At 33.4% G+C, this 26,663-nt stretch overlaps 2 protein-coding genes across 2 annotated transcripts; one reads left to right on the plus strand and one right to left on the minus strand.

Moving 5' to 3' along the window:
* Positions 1 to 4,931, minus strand: ATGP4 (Ubiquitin family protein). Its single transcript, XM_020381486.3, has 4 exons — positions 4,779 to 4,931; positions 4,456 to 4,659; positions 1,855 to 2,028; positions 1 to 318 (listed from the first exon to the last, which is right to left on the minus strand). The coding sequence occupies exons 2-4, from the start codon at positions 4,583 to 4,585 to the stop codon at positions 263 to 265; spliced, it is 360 nt and encodes a 119-aa protein (XP_020237075.1). The 5' UTR covers positions 4,586 to 4,659; positions 4,779 to 4,931; the 3' UTR covers positions 1 to 262.
* Positions 4,932 to 11,478: 6,547 nt separating this feature from the next.
* Positions 11,479 to 16,890, plus strand: LOC145949264 (uncharacterized). Its single transcript, XM_083069912.1, has 5 exons — positions 11,479 to 11,956; positions 12,320 to 12,495; positions 13,930 to 14,067; positions 14,209 to 15,981; positions 16,028 to 16,890. The coding sequence occupies exons 1-4, from the start codon at positions 11,479 to 11,481 to the stop codon at positions 15,322 to 15,324; spliced, it is 1,908 nt and encodes a 635-aa protein (XP_082926038.1). The 3' UTR covers positions 15,325 to 15,981; positions 16,028 to 16,890.
* Positions 16,891 to 26,663: the final 9,773 nt, after the last annotated feature.

A 26,663-nucleotide genomic window follows, 5' to 3' on the forward strand; every position in this document is an offset into this window, starting at 1 on the left:
TTGCAAATGCAAAACGACAACTTGATGCACAACAGTAGCAATCAATGGTTACAATGTCATCATCAACCCTGTAGACCATGTAATAAAAGAATGAAAGCATCTTCGGAAGTCACCATTAACACAAACTTTTCTATAAATATATAATTGCCCGTATACGTACTTTACACAGGAATGCTGAAATAGGGGTTTGTTCAGGCAGATGATTTCTACAGTTCATGAGTGATTGATGGATAAGGATACTTTTCTCCAACTCAAACTTTCTTCACAATATGGAACAGGAACAGACGACCTTCTTGGGCGAATCATCAATCTTCTTTTCTGTTAGCAAAAGAGAAATACAAATATCAAACTGTCTCCTGTAATGAGCAGAGCAATGTTAAACGAGTGTTATACAGGTGTTAGGGAGGTGTGAGGTGTCAGTTTCAAAAACATGTCCAACACTCTTTAACATCTCAAGCAGGAGCGTCCGTGCTTAACAGATACCTTCCCCATATGAAGCAATGCAGTAATGGTAAGCTACATTGATGGAAGCAATGCAGTAATGGTAAGCTACATTGTGGATGCAAGACAGTAATGGTAAGCTACATTGATGAGGCAATGCAGTAATGGTAAGCTACATAGATATTTGACCCGATAATCAAACCTACAAACTGCACCCATTATGCAAAAGAACTTAATGGTGATTATGGATGACAAACTACACAACTTATGAAGCAATACAATAACCATTTAAACATACAGAATGGAGGCCTTGACACATAAAAAAAGAATATAACACTGAAGGACAGAAGATTCCCCTTTTTCGATGCTTCTTGTCATACATCACTAGCATTTTAAGTTCTGAAACCTAAATATGAAGCATACCCTTTCCCTTTGCCACATGAACCAAAAATACAATATTCCATTGCTACTGAATTATTTTTAGCAATGATTATACATCTTGAATCTAGGCACTTGTGTAGAGACTAAATATAATAAATAACACACCATAAGTTTTGTTAAATTATTGTCAAAATATTTTATTAGCACTCATTATAATAAATATGTCCGATTACTTATGGGTCTAGTCAACAAGTCTACTAAGTGAAGACAAGATTCTCTTTACATTAAATGGGTGCCAAGCGGACATAAAACCATTGCTCATTACATAAATAATCGGGCAGGAAAAAAAAAATAATCAAAAACTGGTGGTAAACTACAAGCCCTATATAGCTTTTGGTTTCCACTTTTCAACAATATTTAAACTGTCTATTCATCTACTCAAAGCAATGAAATCCTATAATTTGGTGCACAAAAAATTATTGAAACAACCAACATTGAAGAACCAATTGTTTCTTTTTAGTATATTTTATGCCTAATTAAATTTTTTGCTAACTTGATTTTATGGTTATATCTTAGTTTATTACTAAATATATTATACAGTATTAAAACTATATTTAATTCTCACCTACTTGACCACGGTGGTTTAGTAACTGCTGATCCAATAAACCATTAATGATTGTTTTCATCAGTTCAATGATCAACCTAGTTTTTGAAATATTAATCTCTAGTGGGAAAAACTAGTTAACCTAATTAATCTACATATGTCCCTCAGTTCAACCTCATTTATATCAATAAGAAGAGACTGAAAATGTTCCAAAAGGGTTCTTAAATCACTCTACTACCATATATTAGCAAGCCAATAAATTCGTCATCATGCAGATCCAGCTGCAAACTTGTGGAAGTTGGTTCTGAGTTTGACATTGACATGAACTATACTTGATTTTCATACCAAGTAAAAAATAGCAACAACTTGAAAAAAATCTAACTAAAAATTATATATACTCCCTATAGCAATAAGTCCATGGAACTTACCAGCTTTAGTTTTTGCTAGAGATGGCTGTACAACAACATGCATTATTATAACACCCCCTGCAATCTCACCACCAAATGGTACTTTACATTGACCAACAGTCTTGTTGTTTTCCAAGATTTTACCAGAATTAATCAGTTTCACTTCATTTGCTGACTTTGGCATGACTGTTTTACCTACATAAGGGGGAAAAGTGCAACATATAAAAATGACAGAACAAGAAGGAATCTATGTCATACCCTATCTTCAATAAGTTGTAGAGAAGGACCCAAAGCAACACAAATAATCACCATAACAAGTTCACTGATTTGTTAGAGAATTAACATTCACCACAAGGCTATCAAATGTAACAGTCCATACCTTAATTAGAATGATAATGTCTAATCCCCTTTTTAGTTAAGAAATGTCACCAAACTTCAATTTAAATTGAACAAGTGAAGAGCCCAAATTTTCCTTGCAAAGAGTTTGACCACAACCTTCTAATGTAATGCTTCTTTATCTAATGTTATAATAATTATTTTACAAATAATTTTAATTTGGTCAGTGACCTTCAATTATATCAAGCTAACTGGAAAATTGAATAGGATTATAAAATGATCTAAAGACTAAATTCATGTTAGCTGTCATCCTTTTTGAACATCTAAGGGCTAAGCATCTCCCAATCATTTTATAATTTCATAATAAGGTGAATAAGAAATAAGGAAAAAAGAACATACTGTATCTGTTCTCAGAAGCCAGAAGAGGTCAAAGACAGAGAAGCAACATGTTGGAATAGTTGGGTTCTTATTGGTATAAGAGAAGACTTGATATGTTAAGAGTCAAGTTGGATTGGACTTTATACTAATTGTACAACTCAATGTATTAACCTTTTGATTATGAATATAAATAGGAGACTCAGTGTATTGTATCATACATTCATTTTGATTATATGTGAAATATACTATTTCTCCCTTTTCCACCTTTTTCAAAAAATTTCAGCACAATATTGCATCAGTAGCATTAGTCGTGACCAATTCTGTTGCAATCTCCATTGCTGAGTTCCTAAAAATCTGGAACTCCTTTGGTCCTCTTCCATATGAACTTTGTCTAATGACCATCAACTTCTACTTGGTTGAGCACCAACTACAACTACCACAATCTTAGTTTTCCCCCCTACTTATTGCTTTCATGCAGCTTTCCAGCCAACATTAGAGGTTGTGTCCACTTTTCTGGTGTGCTTTTCCCTGTCACCAAAGCCAGATCTAGTTCACCTTCATGGTCTCCATTCAACAAACTAGCAGCAATATTCTAATCAAATGGTGCCAATCCAGTAGAACTTGCCTAAAACCTCACAGTGGCACACCCACATGTACTACCTATCTAAAGTGGCCTCAGTCTCATGTCCCCGCTAGATGGTAATGCATCCCAATCCCCTTTCACTAGTGACCAGTCCAAATTTCCTTGCCTCAACTTTTCTGGCTAGTTGCTAGCCTTGGATGCTGGTTTCAGCCACTCCTCTACCATAGTTGGCTCTGCCATGACAAGATTCTCCAGTTTTGCTTTGTTCAAGTCCCTTATTCATCCATGGGTTACAGTCATCCCACCCCTATTTGAATTTGGTTACCCTATTTGGGTTGTCAGTTCCTTACAACATCATGGAATACAATATTCTTGCCTTTATTTGGCCTTGATCCTCTCAATTTAGTTCCAACTTGTTCTATTTGCAATTTGCATGGATAAGCTTATTCCATATTCAACACAACTTAAATATATAAATTCTAGTTATAATTGATTTCAGCAACGCAAGAGATTTTGTGACAAAAATCTGGTAATAGCAATCTTGACATATGAACTGATAGCCAAGTCCTTAACTGCTGCTATTGATATGTGAGCAAGGAAGGTAAATAAATGTCTGTGCATGAAGAGGACAATCAAATGACTAGCAGTCCAGTAATATTTTACTAATTCAAAAATATTTAGGCAGAATCAAGTGCTGCATGGCTGTATGAATGAAATTTCTGGTGAAAATCTTATGACTTCGTTCTTTAGTCTCCACACCCCGATAAACCCACATTCAAGTTCATGAAATTAAGTAATCAACACAAAAATGACAAATTGACAACAGAAAAAGTAAGCAACTCAGCAACTGTGGTGATGATAATAATAATAATAATAATGATCAGTTATGAACCTATGATAGCAACAGTGCGATCATTGATGTTTTATAAATATGCAGGTGAAACCTAAAGAAGGGGCTTCACTTTGCTTGGGTGATGCAATCAAGATTTTACTTGACAAAACACAACCACAGTCTTCTAAATATCATCAAATATATCAAGGTTTCAATGATAGCTACATATTCTGAACTAGCATGAAAAAATTGAACTACATGTTTTACCCAGAATCATCACAGATCAAACAATCCGCAGCTATAAGTGACTTTTTGATGGACTCTACTAACTTCGACACTCACTCACATAAATTGAACTCTCTAAACCAACTAACAATTTAAACTATAGTCTAATTAACTTGTCAACAATCAAAATCAAAGGAATCAGTAAAGCAAGTAACAATTGTGATGAACAATAATTGAAATTGACTTCGAAGTAAGTGAAGAGAGAGACCTCTGGGCCAATCGGAGACAATCCTTTGCTTGAGCATATCGACGGTAGCGGCGGAGGAGTACCTGAAGGGTCCGATATCGGAGCCATCGTACAACCTAAACTTGATGTCCACCAAATCCTCTTCCGGCATCTGAATTGACTTCTTCTTCTTCTCCTATGCCTTCTCAACTCTTACCCTAACCCTAAACCTTCCTTCCTCGATTCCTAAAATTCCAACCGAGAACGATTCAACTTGATTTGATCCCGTTATTACACACTGAATCGAATCTTCAAAGATCTGTAATTCGATGATCTACAACAATAAAAGAGAAATTGGACGCTACCTTGTGTTTGATCAGAGTGGAACCATTACGGGTTTTGACTTTATTCGCTGCCAGCAACCTTTTTCTTCTGCTGCTTCTGTTGGTGAACGCTCAACTCAACAACAATACAAAGATTAAATTAAAACAGAAAAAAAAAATGGTAAATAAATAAATTAAATTAAAAAAAATGCCGTACTCGCTGCTGAACCCGTTCAAAACGACACGTTTCCAACCCCGTTCACATCTGGACAAACGGCGCCGTTTCTATGAAGGCTATTGATAAGTATTAGACAATAATTGGATTTGGGCTTATTTTGGCCCAATAGTAACTTTTGTTGACTTGGATTGGGCTCCCTATCAATACCAATTGTCCCTACCTTCCTGGACCAAAAAGAAAAACACGAACACAATTACACAAAACATAACTCCAATTCCAATTGTTATTTGTTCCGATGATATTATGATATTTTAGGCAAATTCAAAGTAAGCCTCCCTTAATTTTCAGCCTCTGACTTCAATTAATTAATTATTATAATTTTTCCAAGAAGGCTGAAATTAGCATTCCTGTTATATGCTTCTAAGAGTTTGATACAACTTAATTAAAATTTGTTATGCTTTTATGTTATATTCTCTACTAAATTATTTCAACCAAAAGAAATGCTAAAAATTCAGCATATGCTAGTTGTTAGAGCTGAGTTACTGTTTTTTTTTTATTTACAGAGATTAGACACTATTTCTAATAATAGATACTTCATATTAATACTATGATTAAAAAACAAAACTTGTTACAACTGAGTTAGTTGTTTTAGGTGCATCCATGTTGTTAATAACTTAAGAACTCTGGTGAGGATGGTGCTTTTTTTCTTTATAATTTCTTCTTTGTCTCTAATATCTCCAATTAAAACTGGGGTCTTGTTACTTGGATATAAATATATGGTGTGGTCTACTCACTGCCACATGTACATCTGACTCACTTGTAATGTGTCCTTACCTTTTTGATACAGGCAAGGAAACATGCCAGCCGTGCTGTCACACTGTACGCTATAGGAACATATAGTAGGAATCATTTTGGTTGTCATAGTCTTATTTACAAAACCTACGAAGTCAAAACTCAAGCCATCATGCAGTGTTTTTTTTTCCTTCTTTTGTACAACTTATTACTATTATTGACATTTAATATATTTTAAAGTTAATGAAGACTTGCTTCAGGTGTAACCGGGACGTTCAATTGCCAATGACATGTTCATTCATAGATAGAAAGTCAATTGCGGATACATGTACTCCGACGTCAAATCAGATGCTTCTTGATCTGACATTAAGTTTTGATGCAAAAGTGCTCAATGAACGTGAAGACAAATTGAAGAGATTTTAACATTGAAGTTATATGTACAAAGTACAACTGTCCAAAATTAACTCCCAAAGGTCAAGAAACCTTTTATACTTGCGATTAAAATGTTTGCCTCTCATTTATAACGTAAATTGTCAAGGATGAATAGCTTTTCTGTTTTTCTTTTTTTCCTTGTGAAGAGTCCTTTTACTCATGTTCTAGGCTTTTGCTGTGTTGTCTGTAGTAGTAAGATCAGCGTCATAAGAAGTTCATTGTCATAGAGTATATTTTCTTGTATGATGTAGCCTAAACTAGCTTATCACAGTTGTACCACAAGACCATAAATAGTAGAGAAAGGTAAAGAGAAGGCTTTTATATATGTAGATGTTGAATGTTACATACAAATGACAATACTATGTAGCAGTGTTTAATTTTCATGTTGAAGTTGATGTTACAAAAAGCTCTGTCTGCATGAATATAGCGACTTTGCTGATGCTTCTATTATTGTTTCAAAAGAACATTTAATGTTGTTTTGGGGAATTATAGACCATTACAACACAGTTGGCTAAAGTAGGTTAGTTTTATATTAATACTTTTTTCAAATACGGGAAAGCTTATTGTGAAAAGTGAGAACTTGGTTTGTCAATACTCAATAGCAATCATCTACTAACTTTGCCATATGATTACGAGGATTCTATTTTTCTGTCCTTGTGGTTATGAAATCACTGAATTTCAATTCTATTGATTTTGTAATGCCTGATGTTATGGGCAAGAAAATCAATCTGTGGCCACGGTGTATTCATTATATTTCAGATCAATGTACACCCAGATTTTGTAATGGATTAGAGAACCCTTTTAATAAATGTCCTTTTTCTTATTATTAAAAGAAATGCACTGTGGTCTGGACCCAAATGGACTTGTAAGTTGTAAGTTTCCATGATCTAATTGGGCAAATTAAAACTAAGCTAGACAACTTGTATACTTTTGGGTGAGTCTTCAAACAAATATGCAATATAGCACTATATATACCTAACCTTACTTCTGTGTACTCTAACAGATCAGAGAAAATGGAGAAAACTGAGATATATAGCTCAGAAAGAATATTATTGCAATATCCGCTTTCATCTATGTACTGTTTAGCTATTTATATTGATGTGTATTACATGAGAATTAAGTAACTAACTATTTGATCCATGTGATTAGATTTAGAGGAGTAAGGCTAGGCTTTTTTATCAGTGTGACACTAAGTGAGACCTCCCAATATTACCAAGCAGTCTGATGTAAATAGTAGATGGAACTGCATACTATTGTTAACAGGACTCATCCATCCCAGAAATTATTAGGTAGTTCCGATGACTCATCCATCCAAGAAATTACAAGGTAGTTCTATAATATTGTATAACTATGGTATTGGTTAATTTCTGTATGACATAAATTTAAAATTTTCAATTTATAAAAAATAGTTAATAATATTTAATTATGTGTCATGTAAAAATAATTGAGATTACGGAAATATTGAACCACCTAATATTTTTCTATCCATAAAGTTATGGATAAACTTATTCGTTGAGTAGTTTAACTCAATTGTATTTATTCATCTAGTTATAGGTCATAAGATCTTAAAGAGAATTATGAAATATTTAAATATAAATTTAAAAGAATTTTTGAGAATTTCTTTATATTAAAAATAAAAATTTGTTTTTAATAAAAAAAGTTTCAAAAATACTTTTAGCTTGTATGGCGAAATGAGATTTTGGTGGCATGGAAAGGCTAAAGCTGTGACATGTGACGATGATACTGGCACAAAGGGCAACTCTAAGCAGAGGCCATCAAAGGCAGCTTTGCAGAGGGAGTGCTTTTGACCATGGCAAGCTGAAACAACTCCATTTGTTCATTGATTGTGTTGTTCAAATATTCGAGGGATACACGACAAGAATGAACATGAATGTGTTGTTTTTGCCCATGCATCTTTAGTTTTCAGGGTTGCTTTTTGAACGGGGAAAGGTACAGAAGGTAGAGGTCGGTCAGACATGTTTTCTATTCGAAGATGACTACATCTACGTACGTGTTTTCGTATTGCTTATGTGCATAAACTTTTCTTGGTCAAACCACATTCATCACTGATTTTACGTGAATGCTTTGCATTTGCCGACACATAATAGGTTGGTGGAACGTGGAAGCCAAGTTTATTAAGGCATTCTACTTGTACCAGGTGTCTCGACTATATATATATGGGGTATGGACCATCTTTCAAATTTCAAAAGAAAAATAGTATTTATACAGTAATTTTATATAATTTTAATGCAATAAAAATAAAAACTGGGAGAAAAGAGTAAAATATTTGATAAAATTATAACATCTCAAATTTTCTAAAATTATTAAAAAATATATTTTGATTGATTAAAGAGAATTTTATAAAATATTTTAGAAATTTTTAATAATTATGAGTGTTTTATTAATAAAGAATATTTGTGAAGTTATTTTTTTCTAGAAAGAATTTGGAGAAAATATATGTTTTAATTATTTATGTAATTAAATGCATTTTGAAAAATATGTGTTTTATGATAATTGTTTATATATTTTATTTTATTTATAATAGGATTGAAAAAATATGTTTATTTGATATATTATTTATTAATAAGTTTTAATATTTGAGGAGAGAAAAAGAGAACTATTGTTAAAATATTTTATTAAAAGGTTACATGAGGGTTAAGTTTTAAAAGAAAGGTTCTGTCAATTTTTCTTTTTACACTTCTCACTTTTACTTTTTATGCGTATATTTTGAAGAATGAGAAGTAGTATTATAAGTTTTAATCATGTAATTTTTTATTTATATTCATTGTCACATGTTGGATAGATAATGTCATAAGAATAATATTATAAAGAACATTGATTATGATAAATTTTAACTCATTTGAACTAATAACTATTTTAGTTTTTTTTTTTTTTTAAGATTCTGCTTAAATATAATATAATTGTATATCTAACATTGAAATTCAATATATGATCTTAGTGGTAGGTGTAATACCTTATTTTTATTATTATTATTATTATTATTATTAAAAATGGCATTTTTGTGATTTTTATAAAGGTATAGGGGTATTATTGTAATTATTGATGGCATTTTCGCAATTTTCAAAAAGTTTGAAGGGTGTTTTGGTAACTTGGAACGGGCCGTTCCAAAAGCAAAACGGGCCGTTCCAAGCTTTAAATTTTAACTAAGAATCTTGAGTGAGAACGGGCTCAGAACGGCCGTTCCGACAAGGAGAACGGGCCGTTCTGATTGTGAAACGGGCCGTTCTAAAGGGAGAACAGGCCATTTCAAAAGGAGTACGGGCCGTTCTGCTGGAATTGGGAACGGGCCGTTCCGGTTTTGGAACGGGCCGTTCCAGTTCAAAAATTTACGTAGATTTTTCGAGCCCAGAACGGGCGTTCCGATTTTTGGAACGGCCGTACCGGGTAGGTGAGCCAGAATTGCTATAAATAGGGGCTTGGGGAGTTATGAAAAATCATACCTTGGGAAGAGAAAATCCTTAGAGAAAGAGGGAGGAAAGGAAAGGAGGAGAAAGAGGAAGAGGAATCCGGTAGAGGTGGTTCTGTCAGAATAAAGAAAAGAGGAGAAAGAGGAGGAGGTTCTGCTCAAATTTCGGTTCCTATCTAAGGAAGAGAGAGGAGGAGGTTCTGCCCGAGTTTTGGTTCAGGATTATCCAAGTAAGGGAAGTTAGTTTTTGAAATTATTTGATGATTAATAATAAATGAATATTTTTGAACTGTGTCAAATTTTGTTGTTAAGTCGAGCTGAATTATATGTTGATTTTTAACAGTATTGTACTATAAAGATGTTGAACTGAGTTATGAGTAGTAAGTTGTGTTGAATACTACTTAGCTGTGTTGTATGCTGATTTGCTGTACTATATATTGCTGAACTGTATGTTGATTATACCCACTTGAGGTGGTGTTGTTGCTGCTGTTATAGCCGCTATGTCGGTGCTGTTAGCCACTATTGTGGTGCTGTTGTTGCCGCTAAGTCGGTGTTGTTATTAGCCACTATTGTGGTGCTGTTGTTGCCGCTAAGTCGGTGTTGTTATTAGCCACTAGAGTGGTGCTGTTGTTGCCGCTAAGTCGGTGTTGTTATAACCACTAGAGTGGTGCTATTGCTGCTACTAAGCAGTGTTGATATAACCGCATTACGGTGCTGATGTTGTTGAGCAATATAAGCTGTGCAGATGTGTTGATAATTATAACGATGAATTTATTTACATTGCTAATCCTTTACTAGTATGTTTTGATTGATTTTAAAAGAATACTAGCTTACCCTTGCATGTTTTCCATGTGGTTGGAACTGCGATGATCATACTATGTATGGGAGCAGAGCAGGAATAGGTGGGCTTCTTGGGATGAGTCTCCGGCGGACTTTGGAGTTAATTTGCTTGTGTGGATATTTTGCTTGTAGCTACTTGGGATAGTAGCATTTGGTTGTAATTTTCCTTGGTACACTTTAACTCTAGTCAGACTGGAATCTTGTATATTTATATATTCTAGATCCTATATTTATATACTTGTTCTATCTGTCTGGTGTTTTAGTGTGCTATACAGTGTGTAGTGACCAGCCGGGTCGTTACACTTAATGGTATCAGAGCAGTTCGAGTCTAATGGACACTCTTTGGGGGTGGTTCCTTTAGGCTTTTGTTGTGCTAAACTCTGTGTTGTGTTGTCTTGTTGTGTTGATTGTTGTGTTAATTGTTGTGGTGATTTGTTGTGCTTGTGTGGCTTAGTTACTGTTTACTAAAGAAGTTGTTATCTTTGTAGAAGATGACTAGGACAAATGAGCAGATAGCCCGTGCCCTCGAGATGTTGGCCATGGCTATGCAACAACAAAATACCTATTTAGCTAGGATGGAGGTTGAGAGAGCTGCAGTTAGTGCAGCAAGACCTGCAGGGTCACAGGAGAGCCGGGATCTTGCTGAGTTCCGAAAGTGTAACCCTCCGCAGTTTACTGGAGATGGGGATTCAGAGGTAGCTGACCGCTGGATCCGTGAATTAGAGAAGATCTTTACCGTATTGGGATGTCCTCCAGAGAGGAGGTTAGCATATGCTGTGTACATGCTTGTGGGAGAAGCTGAGCATTGGTGGAGAGGCACCTATCAGATGCTTGTTGCTAGAGGAGTTACCGTTGACTGGGAGTGTTTCAGGACAGTGTTCATGGAGAAATACTTTCCTGACAGTGTAAGGCACGCCAAGGAGGTTGAATTTATGCGACTGCATCAGGGTGGGATGACAGTTTCTGAGTATGCGATAAAATTCGAGCACCTGGCCCGTTTTTATCCGCAGGTTATGCCTGAGGCTTGGAAATGCAGGAAATTTGCAGATGGATTGAGATATGAGCTGAAGAGGATGGTGGTGCCTATGGCCATCACGGAGTTCCCAGCCTTAGTGGATAAGGCGAAGGTGGTTGAGCAGTTGGAAGGTGGCAACCGTACTGTAAGGACTATTGGAGGAACATATGGGTCCAAGAAGGGTGAGAGTCAGAGGAAACCATATGACAGGCCCCAACCACAGCGAGGGGGTTCTGTTTATAGGCAATCTTTCAGTGCTGCTAGTGGAGATAGACAGAGTGGAGGTGCCACTCTGAGATGTTTCAGGTGTGCTGGGCCCCACTTTATCAGGGACTGTCCGCACACGGAGAACCGTTGCTTCAGATGTCATCAGATGGGCCACGAATCGGCAAATTGTCCTACGGGGGATAGACCAGAGAGGAGCACTCAGAGGAGTAATGTACAGAGGGCTGATACTCAGAGGAGTGGTGCACAGAGAGCTGATACACAGAGGGGTGACAGACCTACTACTGCTGGTAGGGTATTTACTTTGACGGGTGCTGAGGCTTCGACTTCTTCTGATCTTGTGAAGGGGAAGGGCAAGGCCGCTGGTAAGGATGTGATGATTCTATTTGACTCTGGTGCTACGCATTCATTTATATCATATGCATGTGCTGCTTTGTTGGGTGTGCCTGTGTGTGAGTTGGGGTTGAGACTACTTGTGTCGACGCCCGCTTCTACTTCTGTGATTGCTTCTGAATTGTGCGTGGGTTGTCCAATTGTGGTGTATGAGAAGAAGTACAAGGTGAACTTGATTTGTTTACCTTTGGTGGATATTGACATAATCTTAGGGATGGATTGGTTGTCTGCCAATCGCATCCTTATAGACTGTGCCAATAGGCGGTTAATCTTCCCTCAAGAGGAGGATGAGCTGTTGATCTCAGCTGTTCAAGCTGAGTCCTTGCTGAGGGATGGGGCAGAGTGCTGTCTTCTGCTTGCTACCACGAGTGTGGAGACCGAGAGGATCTTAGCTGGTATCGATGTGGTGAAGGAGTATACCGAGGTGTTCCCTGACGAGGTGCCTGGGTTGCCTCCTGTTAGGGAAATGGAGTTCAGCATTGACCTGGTTCCAAGTGCGGGACCAGTGTCAGTAGCTCCCTATAGGATGGCTCCTGCTGAGCTGGCTGAGCTGAAAGATCAGTTGGAGGACTTATTGGAAAAGCAGTTGGTGCGACCGAGTGTTTCGCCGTGGGGTGCTCCTGTGTTGTTGGTAAAGAAGAAGGATGGGGGTAGTCGACTGTGTGTTGATTACCGGCAGCTGAACAAATTGACCATTAAGAACAAATATCCACTTCCCCGGATAGATGACTTAATGGATCAATTGAGGGGCGCGACGGTGTTTTCTAAGATTGACTTGAGGTCAGGATATCACCAGATTAGGGTGAAGGAGGGTGACATACCGAAGACTGCTTTCAGAACTAGGTATGGTCACTATGAATATGTTGTGATGCCGTTCGGTGTGACCAACGCCCCCGCTGTGTTCATGGACTACATGAACAGGATCTTCCGGCCGTTCTTGGATAAATTCGTGGTAGTGTTTATTGATGATATCTTAGTTTATTCAAGGACCCCGGAGGAACATGGAGAGCACTTGAGGACAGTGTTGGAGATTTTGAAAACGAAGCAATTGTATGCTAAGCTTTCAAAATGTGAGTTCTGGTTGGATGAGGTGAAGTTCTTGGGCCACGTGATTTCAGCTAAGGGGATTGCTGTTGATCCGGCTAAGGTGGAGTCGGTATTGCAGTGGGAACGCCCGAGGACTGTCACGGATATACGGAGCTTTGTGGGCTTAGCGGGTTACTATCGGAGGTTCATTGAAGGATTCTCTAGGATAGTAGCGCCTCTGACCCAGTTGACGAGGAAGGAGCAGCCGTTTATTTGGACAGATGCCTGTGAACGGAGCTTTGAGGAGTTGAAGAGAAGGTTGACTACTTCTCCTGTGTTGGTGTTACCGAATTCTGGTGAGCCTTTTGATGTGTACTGTGATGCTTCTCATCAGGGTCTGGGGTGTGTGTTGATGCAAAACGGGAAAGTAGTGGCGTATGCTTCAAGGCAACTGAAAACTCATGAGAGGAACTATCCCACTCATGATCTGGAGTTAGCAGCTGTGGTGTTTGCCTTAAAGACTTGGAGGCATTACTTGTATGGAGCTCGATTCAGTGTCTTCAGTGATCACAAAATTCTGAAGTATCTGTTTGATCAGAAGGAGCTGAACATGAGACAGAGGCGGTGGATGGAGTTTCTGAAGGATTTTGATTTTCAGTTGATGTATCATCCAGGCAAGGCCAATGTGGTGGCAGATGCGCTGAGTAGGAAATCCATCCACATGACAAGTATGATGATTAGAGAGCTGGAGTTGATTGAGAAGTTCAGAGATTTGAATCTCTGTGTGGAGTTAGCTCAGGATCACATTAGTTGTGGGGCAGTTACCATAACTAATGAGTTCTTGAGGCAAGTTGGACTTAAGCAGTTGCAAGACACCGAACTGGTGAAGCTTCTTGGGATGTTGGGTACCGATAAAGCTGTAGGCTTTGAGCTGGGAGAGGATGGGATCTTAAGGTTCAGAGGCAGGATTTGCCTACCTCAGGATGCTGAGCTAAGGAGAGCTGTGCTAGAGGAAGGTCACAAGAGCAAACTTAGCATACATCCAGGTATGACTAAGATGTACCAAGACCTCAAGAAGACTTTCTGGTGGTCTGGTATGAAGAGAGAGATAGCTGAGTATGTGGCGGCCTGTTTAACCTGTCAGAAGGCAAAGGTTGAACATCAAAAGCCTAGTGGGTTAATGCAACAGATTGAGATTCCCGAGTGGAAATGGGATAGCATTACTATGGATTTCATCGTGCGGTTGCCTAGGTCATCTAGAAATAATGATGCTATCTGGGTGATTGTTGATCGGTTGACCAAGTGTGCGCATTTCTTGCCTGTCAACATCAAGTGGTCCTTAGAGAAGCTGACGCAGTTGTATATAAGGGAGATAATTCGGTTGCACGGGGTGCCTTCCAGTATTATTTCCGACCGAGATCCGAGGTTCACTTCCAGATTCTGGCAGAGTCTACACCGAGCTTTAGGCACAAAGCTGAAGCTGAGTTCTGCTTATCATCCACAGACGGATGGTCAGTCAGAGAGGACAATCCAGTCCTTGGAGGATCTGCTGAGGGCTTGTATGTTAGATCACTTGGGTAGTTGGGAGGAAGTATTACCGCTTGTGGAGTTTACTTACAACAACAGTTTCCATGCTAGTATTGGGATGGCGCCGTTTGAAGCCTTATATGGCAGGAGATGTAGGACTCCTCTGTGCTGGTATCAGGATGGTGAGTCAGTGGTTGTGGGACCGGAGTTGATCCTACAGACTACTGAAAAGGTGAAGATGATTCAGGAGAAAATGAGGACTGCTCAGAGTAGGCAGAAATCATATGCTGACAAAAGGCGTAAGCCTTTAGAGTTTGCTGAGGGGGAACATGTGTTTCTGAAGGTGACTCCGACTTCTGGTGTGGGTAGAGCGCTGAAGACTCGGAAGTTAACACCAAGATTCGTGGGTCCCTATCAGATAATACAGCGTGTGGGTCCGGTTGCTTATCGGTTGGCTTTGCCACCGTCTCTTTCAAACCTACACGATGTATTTCATGTGTCCCAGCTGAGGAAGTATGTTCATGACCCGAGTCATGTGGTGGAGATGGATGAGGTGCAAGTGAAGGAGAATCTGACTTATGAAAAGAAACCGGTAGCTATAATTGATCATAAGTTGAAGGAGCTTCGTGGCAAGTCCATAAAATTGGTGAAAGTTCTTTGGGATGCGACTACGGGTGAGGCAACTTGGGAAGTAGAAAGTCAGTTCAGTGAACAGTACCCATATCTCTTCTAAGTAAGTGAATTTTCGAGGACGAAAATTTTTGTTGTTGGGGAGAATTGTAATACCTTATTTTTATTATTATTATTATTGTTATTATTAAAAATGGCATTTTCGTGATTTTTATAAAGGTATAGGGGTATTATTGTAATTATTGATGGCATTTTCGCAATTTTCAAAAAGTTTGAAGGGTGTTTTGGTAACTTGGAACGGGCCGTTCCAAAAGCAAAACGGGCCGTTCCAAGCTTTAAATTTTAACTAAGAATCTTGAGTGAGAACGGGCTCAGAACGGCCGTTCCGACAAGGAGAACGGGCCGTTCTGATTGTGAAACGGGCCGTTCTAAAGGGAGAACAGGCCATTTCAAAAGGAGTACGGGCCGTTCTGCTGGAATTGGGAACGGGCCGTTCCGGTTTTGGAACGGGCCGTTCCAGTTCAAAAATTTACGTAGATTTTTCGAGCCCAGAACGGGCGTTCCGATTTTTGGAACGGCCGTACCGGGTAGGTGAGCCAGAATTGCTATAAATAGGGGCTTGGGGAGTTATGAAAAATCATACCTTGGGAAGAGAAAATCCTTAGAGAAAGAGGGAGGAAAGGAAAGGAGGAGAAAGAGGAAGAGGAATCCGGTAGAGGTGGTTCTGTCAGAATAAAGAAAAGAGGAGAAAGAGGAGGAGGTTCTGCTCAAATTTCGGTTCCTATCTAAGGAAGAGAGAGGAGGAGGTTCTGCCCGAGTTTTGGTTCAGGATTATCCAAGTAAGGGAAGTTAGTTTTTGAAATTATTTGATGATTAATAATAAATGAATATTTTTGAACTGTGTCAAATTTTGTTGTTAAGTCGAGCTGAATTATATGTTGATTTTTAACAGTATTGTACTATAAAGATGTTGAACTGAGTTATGAGTAGTAAGTTGTGTTGAATACTACTTAGCTGTGTTGTATGCTGATTTGCTGTACTATATATTGCTGAACTGTATGTTGATTATACCCACTTGAGGTGGTGTTGTTGCTGCTGTTATAGCCGCTATGTCGGTGCTGTTAGCCACTATTGTGGTGCTGTTGTTGCCGCTAAGTCGGTGTTGTTATTAGCCACTATTGTGGTGCTGTTGTTGCCGCTAAGTCGGTGTTGTTATTAGCCACTAGAGTGGTGCTGTTGTTGCCGCTAAGTCGGTGTTGTTATAACCACTAGAGTGGTGCTATTGCTGCTACTAAGCAGTGTTGATATAACCGCATTACGGTGCTGATGTTGTTGAGCAATATAAGCTGTGCAGATGTGTTGATAATTATAACGATGAATTTATTTACATTGCTAATCCTTTACTAGTATGTTTTGATTGATTTTAAAAGAATACTAGCTTACCCTTGCATGTTTTCCATGTGGTTGGAACTGCGATGATCATACTATGTATGGGAGCAGAGCAGGAATAGGTGGGCTTCTTGGGATGAGTCTCCGGCGGACTTTGGAGTTAATTTGCTTGTGTGGATATTTTGCTTGTAGCTACTTGGGATAGTAGCATTTGGTTGTAATTTTCCTTGGTACACTTTAACTCTAGTCAGACTGGAATCTTGTATATTTATATATTCTAGATCCTATATTTATATACTTGTTCTATCTGTCTGGTGTTTTAGTGTGCTATACAGTGTGTAGTGACCAGCCGGGTCGTTACAGTAGGTTTTGACTAAGTTAGTTAACTGTATATCTAAAATTTGAATTTGATATGATGATGTCAATGGCAAATTTTAACTAATTGAGATAACATTAAATTATTGTATGGGAAATTTTTATATTATGATAATCTCTGATTGAATGAGAATCATGAAATTACAAAAAAAAAAAAAAAAAATCCTTCACATTAGTATATTTTAATTAAATTTAAATCTCTGTTTAATTGTCTAGTATTAAATAAAAAAATTGTAAAAATCTTTTTTGACCAATTGTAAAAATATATTTAAACAAAGGTAATTGTTAATTTTTTTTTTGAAAATTTAATAATGTATATTCATTTCTCTCTCTTTATATGTGTGTTACACGTATATTTTGATAATATTATTTTTAGGTGTAAATAAGAATGTTCACTCTAAACACTTAGATTATAATTAACAGCTTAAATTACAAATAAAGCTACCAAGTATTATTATCACTATTATCATTGTTGTCATTAATGATACCTCTACTACTATTATTGTTGTCAATGTTGCATTGTAGTTAATAGTGACTTTAACAGTGACAACAATGGAAGTAGTGGTGATGTGTAGGTTATGATAGTAAAGACAATTGTAATGATGATAGTGACAATAATAATAATAGAAACAACTATAATGTTGAATTATTTATGGTACATTATAACTTTATTTGTAATCTTTTAATCTAAGATATTTATTTTAATTTAAGAGTCGAGATCCAACATTATCATAAAATATGTATCTCCATTATTCTATATTTATAAAATTAATAAAAGAGATACTTTATTTTGGTATTTACATTTTTTTTTGACTTTTTTACCCCTTAACTAATTTGTTTAACTACTTTTTATTATTTAACTAATTTGTTCAACTATCGCACTATTTTGAAGTTAACCACACATTTTTTAATTTCATCATTTTATTTTATTTTATTTTTTATTTTTTTATGGTGAGGCACAAACTATCTCATTTTCACTAGTCTATAACATATATCTTAAGATTTGAGAGAATCAAACATAACATCAGTTGATCTAACAAACGATAATTTTTAAATATTTTTATTAAATAAAATATAGAGACACAAAGTGTCTCAACCTTAATAATTATTAATAAAGGAAATATACAAATTTTAGACTATTTTACCCTTATAACTACTTCTAAACCACTTTCTCTTTTATTTATTTATTTATTTCTTCTCTCTTTTTTCTACTTTAACAATATTTGGTGTTCAAATATTTATATAAACATTTTTCCCTTATTCATATATTTGTTTCATTTTACTCTAAAACTAAAAAGTAATTATTCAATTTTTATATATTTTTAATAGAAAAATAAGATAATATAATAATTATTTTTTATTTTATTTTTGGATAGGGGCACAAAATGCTTCTTTCACTACTAATATATATAAAGAGAGTTCTAAGATAGAATTGTTAGTTATTATGAAAAATAAAAATATTTAATTATAATAATTAAATTTAAATTACCGATTTGGATTACAAATTTTATGCGATCTATTAAAAACATCGCGTGATTTTTAATTAAAAAGGAATAAAATCACATGAGTTTTATAATAAAGAATTGCGATATAGATAATCAAGTTTTATTTAATAGTTATAATTAAATATTTTAAATGTTCCCAAGTTCTCACCATATTGCTATTGGGCTTTTATATTCCCCTCGTGACGGAAAGGGAGATAAGGGACTAAAAGAAGAGTAATATTACTTACACATATTTCACCTTTCTTTTAACAGCAACTTGATGAATACATGTAGTCTACACAAAAGGAATGTAAACAAAAAAATAATGTTCACATAAAAGATGTGGACCGTATAGTTCAGATCTATTCTGAATAATGAAACTAAAAGAATTTGTGAGGTCCACTGCATAGAGCAAGTTTAGACCAAAGAGTGCATCATTTTTTTTTTCATTAGTCCATCAATTTTAGTCGAACTGAATCCACAAGTTAAGAATCTCCTCCTTTATTTACTTAGAAAGTTTGGCTTAAATTTTGCAACTTGTTACATCACTTTAATATTTGTGTTTGGGTTTTCACAATCAGTTAACTGTAAAACTTGAAAATGATTGCAATGGTAGTAACCCACCGTATCAATGATAATCATTGCAATTAACATCATAAAACGAACTTTACCAACCGTGTCAAGTAGTTTAATCAAGATTTTTAAAATGATTCTTTTAACATTAATCAGCAAATACTTTATTTTTTTTTTAAATTTCGCACGCTACCTTTTCCAAGGTAAGTAAGTTTATATATATATATATATATATATATGGGGAATTCTAATGTACTCCCACCTATTTTTTAGTGGGAGTATGTTAGCAACCTACACCAATTTTTTAGGACAAAAAAGCCACTCATTTATTTTGATTTGGTTAATTCGTACAAAGGATATTATAGTAATTTAATTTAATTTTAAATGAAAATAAAAATATTTTCTCTCTCTTATTAATTTCATTCTCCAATTCATTTATTTTTTCTATTAATAAATTTTTATTTGTTCAGAGAGAGAGGAGGGAGACATCATGAGAGATAAAAGAGAAATGGGTTAAATAAAGAATTTAATAGGAGAGAGATAAATAAGTTAGAGAAAGAATTTAATAAGAAAGAGAAATGAGTTGGAGAATAAATTTAATAAGAGAGAAATGATTTAGAGAATGAAATTAATAAGAGAGAGAAAATATTTTATTTTCATTTAAAATTAAATTAAATTACTATAATATCATTTGTACGAATTAACCAAATCAAAATAAATGAGTGGTTTTTTTGTCCTAAAAAATTGGTGTAGGTTGCTAACATACTCCCACTAAAAAATAGGTGGGAGTACATTAGCATTCCCCATATATATATATGGGAATGCTAATATACTCCCACCTATATTTTAGTGAGAATATGTTAGCAATCTACACCAAAATTTTAGGACAAAAATACCACTCATATTTTTTTTATTCGGTTAATTTGTATAAAGGATATTATAATAACTTAATTTAACTTTAATGAAAATAAAACATTTTCTATCTCTTATTAATTTCATTCTCTAAGTCATTTATCTTTCTTATTAAATTCCTTCTCCAACTCATTTCTCTCTCATATCTCATGATGTCTCCCCCTTCTCTCTCTGAACAAATAAACATTAATTAATAGAAAAAATAAATGACTTGAAGAATGAAATTAATAAGAAAGAGAAAATATTTTATTTTAATTTAAAATTAAATTAAATTACTATAATATTCTTTGTACGAATTAACTAAATAAAAAGAAATTAGTGGTTTTTTTGTCATAAAATTTTGGTGTAGGTTGCTAACATACTCCCACTAAAAAATAGGTGAGAGTATATTAGCATTCCCTATATATATATATATATATATATATATATATATATATGAGGAGAGATTAATTTATTCTAAGAGTAAATTTACCTAAACTTACTCGTTTAAATAATTCATATTTTACATCAATTTTCAACGATTTAATCCTTAAATTTAAAGTTCTTAATGTATAGATTAAGTTTGTAAATTTTTAAAAAATTTAAAAACTATTTGATATTTTATTTTATTAATTCAAATTGACGTATAAAATATTTTTATGATTATCTATCATTTTGAATTAATGAAACGAAATATTAAATAATTTTCAAAATTTTTAAAAATTTGTAAACTTGATTGATGTATTAAAAACTTTAATTTCGACAATTGGATCATTGAAATTTAATGTAGAACATGAATTATTGAATAAAGTAAATATATTTAGACTTACTCTTAAAGTAAACAGATTTCTTCTCTCTCTCTCTCTATATATATATATATATAAAGGAATTCACTAATTTTAAGAGTCAATTTTGATAAACTTACTTTATTCAATAACTCATGTTTTAGATTAAATTTCAATGATCGAACCTTTAAATTAAAAGTCTCATAGATCAAACCTAAACCCTAAACCATAAACGTTAAGTTTGTAAATTTTTAAAAAATTTAAAAACTATTTGATAATTCATTTTATTAATTCAAATTGACGTATAAAATATTTTTATGATTATCTATCATTTTGAATTAATGAAATAAAATATTAAATAATTTTCAAAATTTTTAAAAATTTGTAAACTTGATTTATGCATTAAAAACTTTAATTTTGACGATTGGATCATTAAAATTTGATGTAGAACATGAATTATTGAATAAAGTAAATATATGTAGACTTACTCTTAAAGTAAACAGATTTTTTTTTCTCTCTCTCTATATATATATAAAGGAATTCACTAATTTTAAGAGTAAATTTTGATAAATTTACTTTATTCAATAACTCATGTTTTACATTAAATTTCAATGATCGAACCTTTAAATTAAAAGTCTCATAGATCAAATCTAAACCCTATACCCTAAACGTTAAGTTTGTAAAATTTTAAAAAATTTAAAAACTATTTAATATTTTATTTTATTAATTCAAATTGACGTATAAAATATTTTTATGATTATCTATCATTTTGAATTAATGAAACAAAATATTAAATAATTTTCAAAATTTTTAAAAATTTGTAAACTTGATTTATGCATTAAAAATTTTAATTTCGACGATTGGATCATTGAAATTTAATGTAGAACATGAACTATTGAATAAAGTAAATATATGTAGACTTACACTTAAAGTAAAAAGATTTCTTCTCTCTCTCTATATATATATATAAAGGAATTCACTAATTTTAAGAGTAAATTTTGATAAACTTACTTTATTCAATAACTCATATTTTACATTAAATTTCAAATGATCGAACCTTTAAATTAAAAGTCTTATAGATCAAACCTACAAATTTTTAAAAGAGTTAAAAACTATCTGATATTTTATTTCATTAATTCGGATCAATGTATAAAATACTTTTATGATTATCCATCAATTTTAATTAATGAAATAGGTATCAAATAGTGTTTAAATATTTGCAAGTTTGATTCATGGCGTAAGAATTTCTAATTTAATAATTAAATTATTAAAATTTAATAAAAATAAATAAATTATTGAGTAGAATAAATTTATCAAAATTTTTACAAAATATATTTATTGATTACTAACATGAACTTTTCTACCAAAAGAAAAAAGGGGCAAACTATAGTTTGATTAAAAAAGCTTACCGAAAGTTGAAAATGTGACTCTAACCGAAAGTTGATCGTTAAAAATTGAAAGCTATCAAACTATTTTATTAAATTAAAATGTTTGATTATATTATCTGTTAAAAGTAAGATATTATGAATAGACATTTATAAGTTATTTTTATACAAAATTTATTTTTATTTTATGAATAAATATATTTTTTTGGGTAATTATAATTTTTTTAATTAATTTACAAATTTTATATTTTCAATTTAAAGATCAAGTTTTTAATTAAATTTTTTTATGTCGATTATTATATATTTTATTTTTATATTGGGATTCTATTATTAATTTTCTATTATATTATGTTTTATAATATTTTTAATCAAATTAAAATTGATTTTTAGTTGCATATAATTTGAAGGAAAAAAGTTATTGTTGCCCGGCCATATGATGAATAACTTACCTATTATAAAATCCATCACAAAAAATTCATCTATAGCGCACCATATTAAATTGAGCTGAAGCTTCACAGTTAATCCAACATGTGATTAATTATAATGATTAAAACAAGTTTTTTTTTTATAGAATATATAGACTAAAAATAAAATTATCTTAAATTTAAATAACTAAAAGCATATATAAATCAATAAAGTACTTAACATATTTATTTTTGGAAGAGAGGTGTTGGACAAGAAAATTTGTTAAAACTATCAATTAAAACTTAACAATTTAGGGAAAGTTCATAAGTTTCGAAAAAGTCATAATTAATATGTCAATAAAGCGCGTTAGTCATTAAAGCTGATCAACTTAATTATTGCATTATTACTATTGTTCGAAGACCAAATTTTGAATTACTTGACACAGTAGAACATGTAATGTTGGGGATACTATATATACTAAAGAAGTAAGATTTGAGTCATTATTTGACCCAAGTTATCGATAAACATGATTTCATATATATTTTCCTTTAACTAATGACTGAGGTTCAATTTTACTATTTTAGCAGCTGACTGACACGTAAGGTAGGAAGAATATCTCTGTATTATATATATGAACAAATTGCGTGGTTATATGAGCACATGCACATGATCAGACAATCGATCAGGTAGCACATGTCTTCTTTGTCAGATAGATTCATTGTAGTGAGGTGAATGAACCAGCAAAGTAGGAACATAAGACCTGTAATTGATCATGTGTCACACAAGGATAGGGCTGAATGGAACACGTATTAAGATGAGTTTCCGGCCACCGTAACTGAACTGATAGAAACGTTGAAACAGGGAAAAGAGAAATTAAAGACAAGAAAAGGTGGGGAGATTAAGATATGATTGAACACGTATGAGCTAAGCATGGTCCACCACAAAGTTGATTCATGACTTATGGTACAGGCCTAGTCACTTATAAATCGAAAACAGCCAAAAACCATAAATCATATATATCTACGACGGCCATTATGGGGCAATCATTGGCTAATACATAAGGTTAGCCACTAGATGGAATCAAAAGCAATAAATTAATGGTTGTTAATTAAAAAAAACACAAAAAAAAAAGCAAGAGACGGAATCATATCTAATTAAAAGGTCGGATTGAAGAAATTAATTATTATACGATCACTATGTTCATGGTCTTGCGAAATATTTACGTATTAAATTAAGTGTCATGTAAAGATGGATAGGAATCATGATGTCATTTAATAATTTATTATTAAATTTATTAAAAAATATAAATCTCATATTTAGAGTTAGACATTTGATACATCTTTTTTTTCATGTTCGAAAATTATAATTTTTATTAATGATTAAATTTATTTACTAGACAAGAAATATTTTTAGAAATATTTATAAAGGTTGCTTAAAAAGTAATTTTTTTTATTTTAAATTAACAAATAAAGATAACATAATATTTTTATTGTAATAAACTTTTATTTTTAATATGAGAATGTTAGATTCTCACTTGAAAATAAATTGATGGGTAACCCATCTAAAAAACATTATCGAGAAACAATATTTGTTAAGAATATTATTTTTCAAATAACAAACTAAATATGAAAAACTAACATTCCAATCTCAATTTCTAAAAAAAAAAAAAATATTGTGTACCAATTACCTCCTTAAAGTCAAATAAAATATACGAATGGAGGACAACTTTTACCATATAAAGTGTCTTAAGAAAGTGAATTATGACCTAACTCAATTATACAAAATTAACTTTTTTATAAGTGATGATTATTGTTTACTTATATATTTTATTTTGACCATAAATGTAAAATTTACAATTAACAAGGAACTAATAATTAACATTCTTAAAATAATATCATAATTTATATAAATTTATTAAAAAGGTCACCAACCATATTATTTACACATTGGCTAGAAGTATAATCAAAATAAAGTATATAAGCGAGAGAATTTATAGATTTAACAAGTCAATTTTGTAAAGTTAAGTTATGTCTAAAAGAAAATAATTTTTAAATTGACAATAGATATGACCAGTATAGAATAAATAAGTGGAAAAATAATTTTTACCTTACAAACTAGTTTTATAAAATGGAGTTTGATTAAAATTTACAAAAAATATTATCATCATATTCATATTACCCATTCATGAAATTCAATATAAAAAAAAAACACACACACACGCAAGTGTCGCATTGATTATAAATAAAATCAAAATAAAAAATATAAGTAAAAAAGGTGCATCTTATTAATTTATAATTTTGTAAAATGGAATTAGTTAAACTCGCCTTAAAAAAATGGTGGCTCATGGTTGAGGACGATCATTTGATTGATGATGGGATAAATTAAAAGAGATAAAGCAATAGAAGACAGGGTTTGATGGTTGACAAATCCTGTAATGGGGTTTGAGGGTCTTTAAAGATGCCCAACAAGTGGTGTATTACATCACCCTTATCTATGCATGGTGGCGCATCAGCTTGTAGGATCGAGCACGGGAACGAGCCAACCAAGTATTGTGCATGGGAAGGTTATCTTTCAACACAATCATAGGCAACTTTTAGAGCAACACCTTGGCTCATTTATTTGCGTAAAGCCTTCAAATGCTTATCTTCAAACGCATACTCATCCTTTGGTGCATTATCTCTCTCTCTCTTTGGCCCATTCTTTCATTTCACGTTTAGTGCATTTTCCTCTGCCTACCATTTCCCTTTAATCGAGTTTATCCCCCCCACTCCCAAAATTCAATTAATCATTTGTAACAAATCCTTGCCAATTTTCCTCCCGAGATCAGAACGCGACATTTGATTAAAAGCATACACAAATTAACGACGTCACATACACAAAAGGCCTAAACTTTTCCCTATGGAGAATTGACACAAAGCGAGTTCAAAAAAAGAAAATACAAATCCCGACTTTGTCTCCTTTAAATTTCATCCCTCTATATGCCTTTTAATTTTGAGACGCCCAGTGTGTCTACCTTGCAAGCTAGGTTACCACGAAACATGAAGTGGTGGGGCAATATAAATCATCTTGTTTTATGTCATTTGATACAAAATATCAGATTCCCCCTTGGAGAATTAAAAAAAAAAAAAAAAAAGTCTTAAAAAAAAGTGCAATGAAAATGCCCATGCCTTGCACATGCAGCACTTAACCTCAGAGATCCGTACAGTTTCTTAAGCCCTCCAAATCAAATCACTATCCGGAACAGTTACTATTTCAGTGAGAACAAACTACTAGTAGTTTTAAAAAAAGGTGGGAAATGATCAAAATATGCATTTAAAAAAAAAAAAAAAAGTGCAAAGGCAAGGATGGTGCAAGCAAAGGAAGACAAATAGACATGGGTAGGTTCCCTTGGCCTTGAGCAATTCACTTTTACGTTTCATCATGAACACTTTTTCCCTGTTTTGACTTTGTCCTATCTATCTTTTGTTCATACTCCAAGTAATTTTAATTAATCAAGAGTCAATAAGCTTTGGCGTTCTAATCCGTAGGTTTTGCAATTTCCAATTATTGGCATTGCTTTATTTCAACACTTTCCTTTTCAAATGGAATCGGATCAAGCCCGAATATTAGATTACAATCCTATAATCAAAATATGTCCGGCGTTTTTGTCCGCAACTTGGAACAATGCTGTCATCAAGATATGCAATGTTTTCTTTCTTTATTTATTTTTTTATAATAATTATAACCTTTTAGTAGGGCTTATCTGCCCCCTTCCATGATACATGAAAAGTAAAGAGATCCCACTTCTCAATCGCTTTAATCACTTATGATAAACATTTAATTATAGACGATTAGACAATAACCAATAAACTTGTCATGATTAGGATAATGATCGATGATTATATTGAATTGAAAAATCATAAATAATTAGTAACTGTAGAGTGAAGACACCATGCAAAATTACTAAAATAATTAATTTTCATTACTCAACATTAATTACGTATACAAGGGAAAAGAGAATTGAAATGAGTTTGACTGAGGGATACACTGAGAGAAGAGAATATGCTACGTACGTTACACGTAGGGGTACAATATGAGAAGGGTATGGGCCAAAGAGAGGCTAAGAGCAAATTAAGCTTTTGTTGAGTGCCCAATAGTTACAGCTACCCGAACAGG

This window comes from Cajanus cajan, chromosome 2 (genome assembly GCF_000230855.2).
Source record: "Cajanus cajan strain Asha chromosome 2, NIPB_CcT2T_4, whole genome shotgun sequence".
Lineage (NCBI taxonomy): Eukaryota > Viridiplantae > Streptophyta > Magnoliopsida > Fabales > Fabaceae > Cajanus > Cajanus cajan.

Excerpts from the sequence above, each read along its gene's own strand:
- ATGP4 (XM_020381486.3), bottom strand. The coding sequence starts at position 4,585 with ATGCCGGAAGAGGATTTGGTGGACATCAAGTTTAGGTTGTACGATGGC. Across the intron at positions 2,029-4,455 it reads TGTCTCCGATTGGCCCAGAG|GTAAAACAGTCATGCCAAAG; the intron begins GTCTCTCTCTTC and ends CCCCTTATGTAG. Across the intron at positions 319-1,854 it reads TCTAGCAAAAACTAAAGCTG|AAAAGAAGATTGATGATTCG; the intron begins GTAAGTTCCATG and ends TTTTGCTAACAG.
- LOC145949264 (XM_083069912.1), top strand. The coding sequence starts at position 11,479 with ATGGTGGTGCCTATGGCCATCACGGAGTTCCCAGCCTTAGTGGATAAG. Across the intron at positions 11,957-12,319 it reads TAGGGTATTTACTTTGACGG|AGGAGGATGAGCTGTTGATC; the intron begins GTGCTGAGGCTT and ends TCTTCCCTCAAG. Across the intron at positions 12,496-13,929 it reads AGGTGCCTGGGTTGCCTCCT|TTGCAAGACACCGAACTGGT; the intron begins GTTAGGGAAATG and ends GGACTTAAGCAG.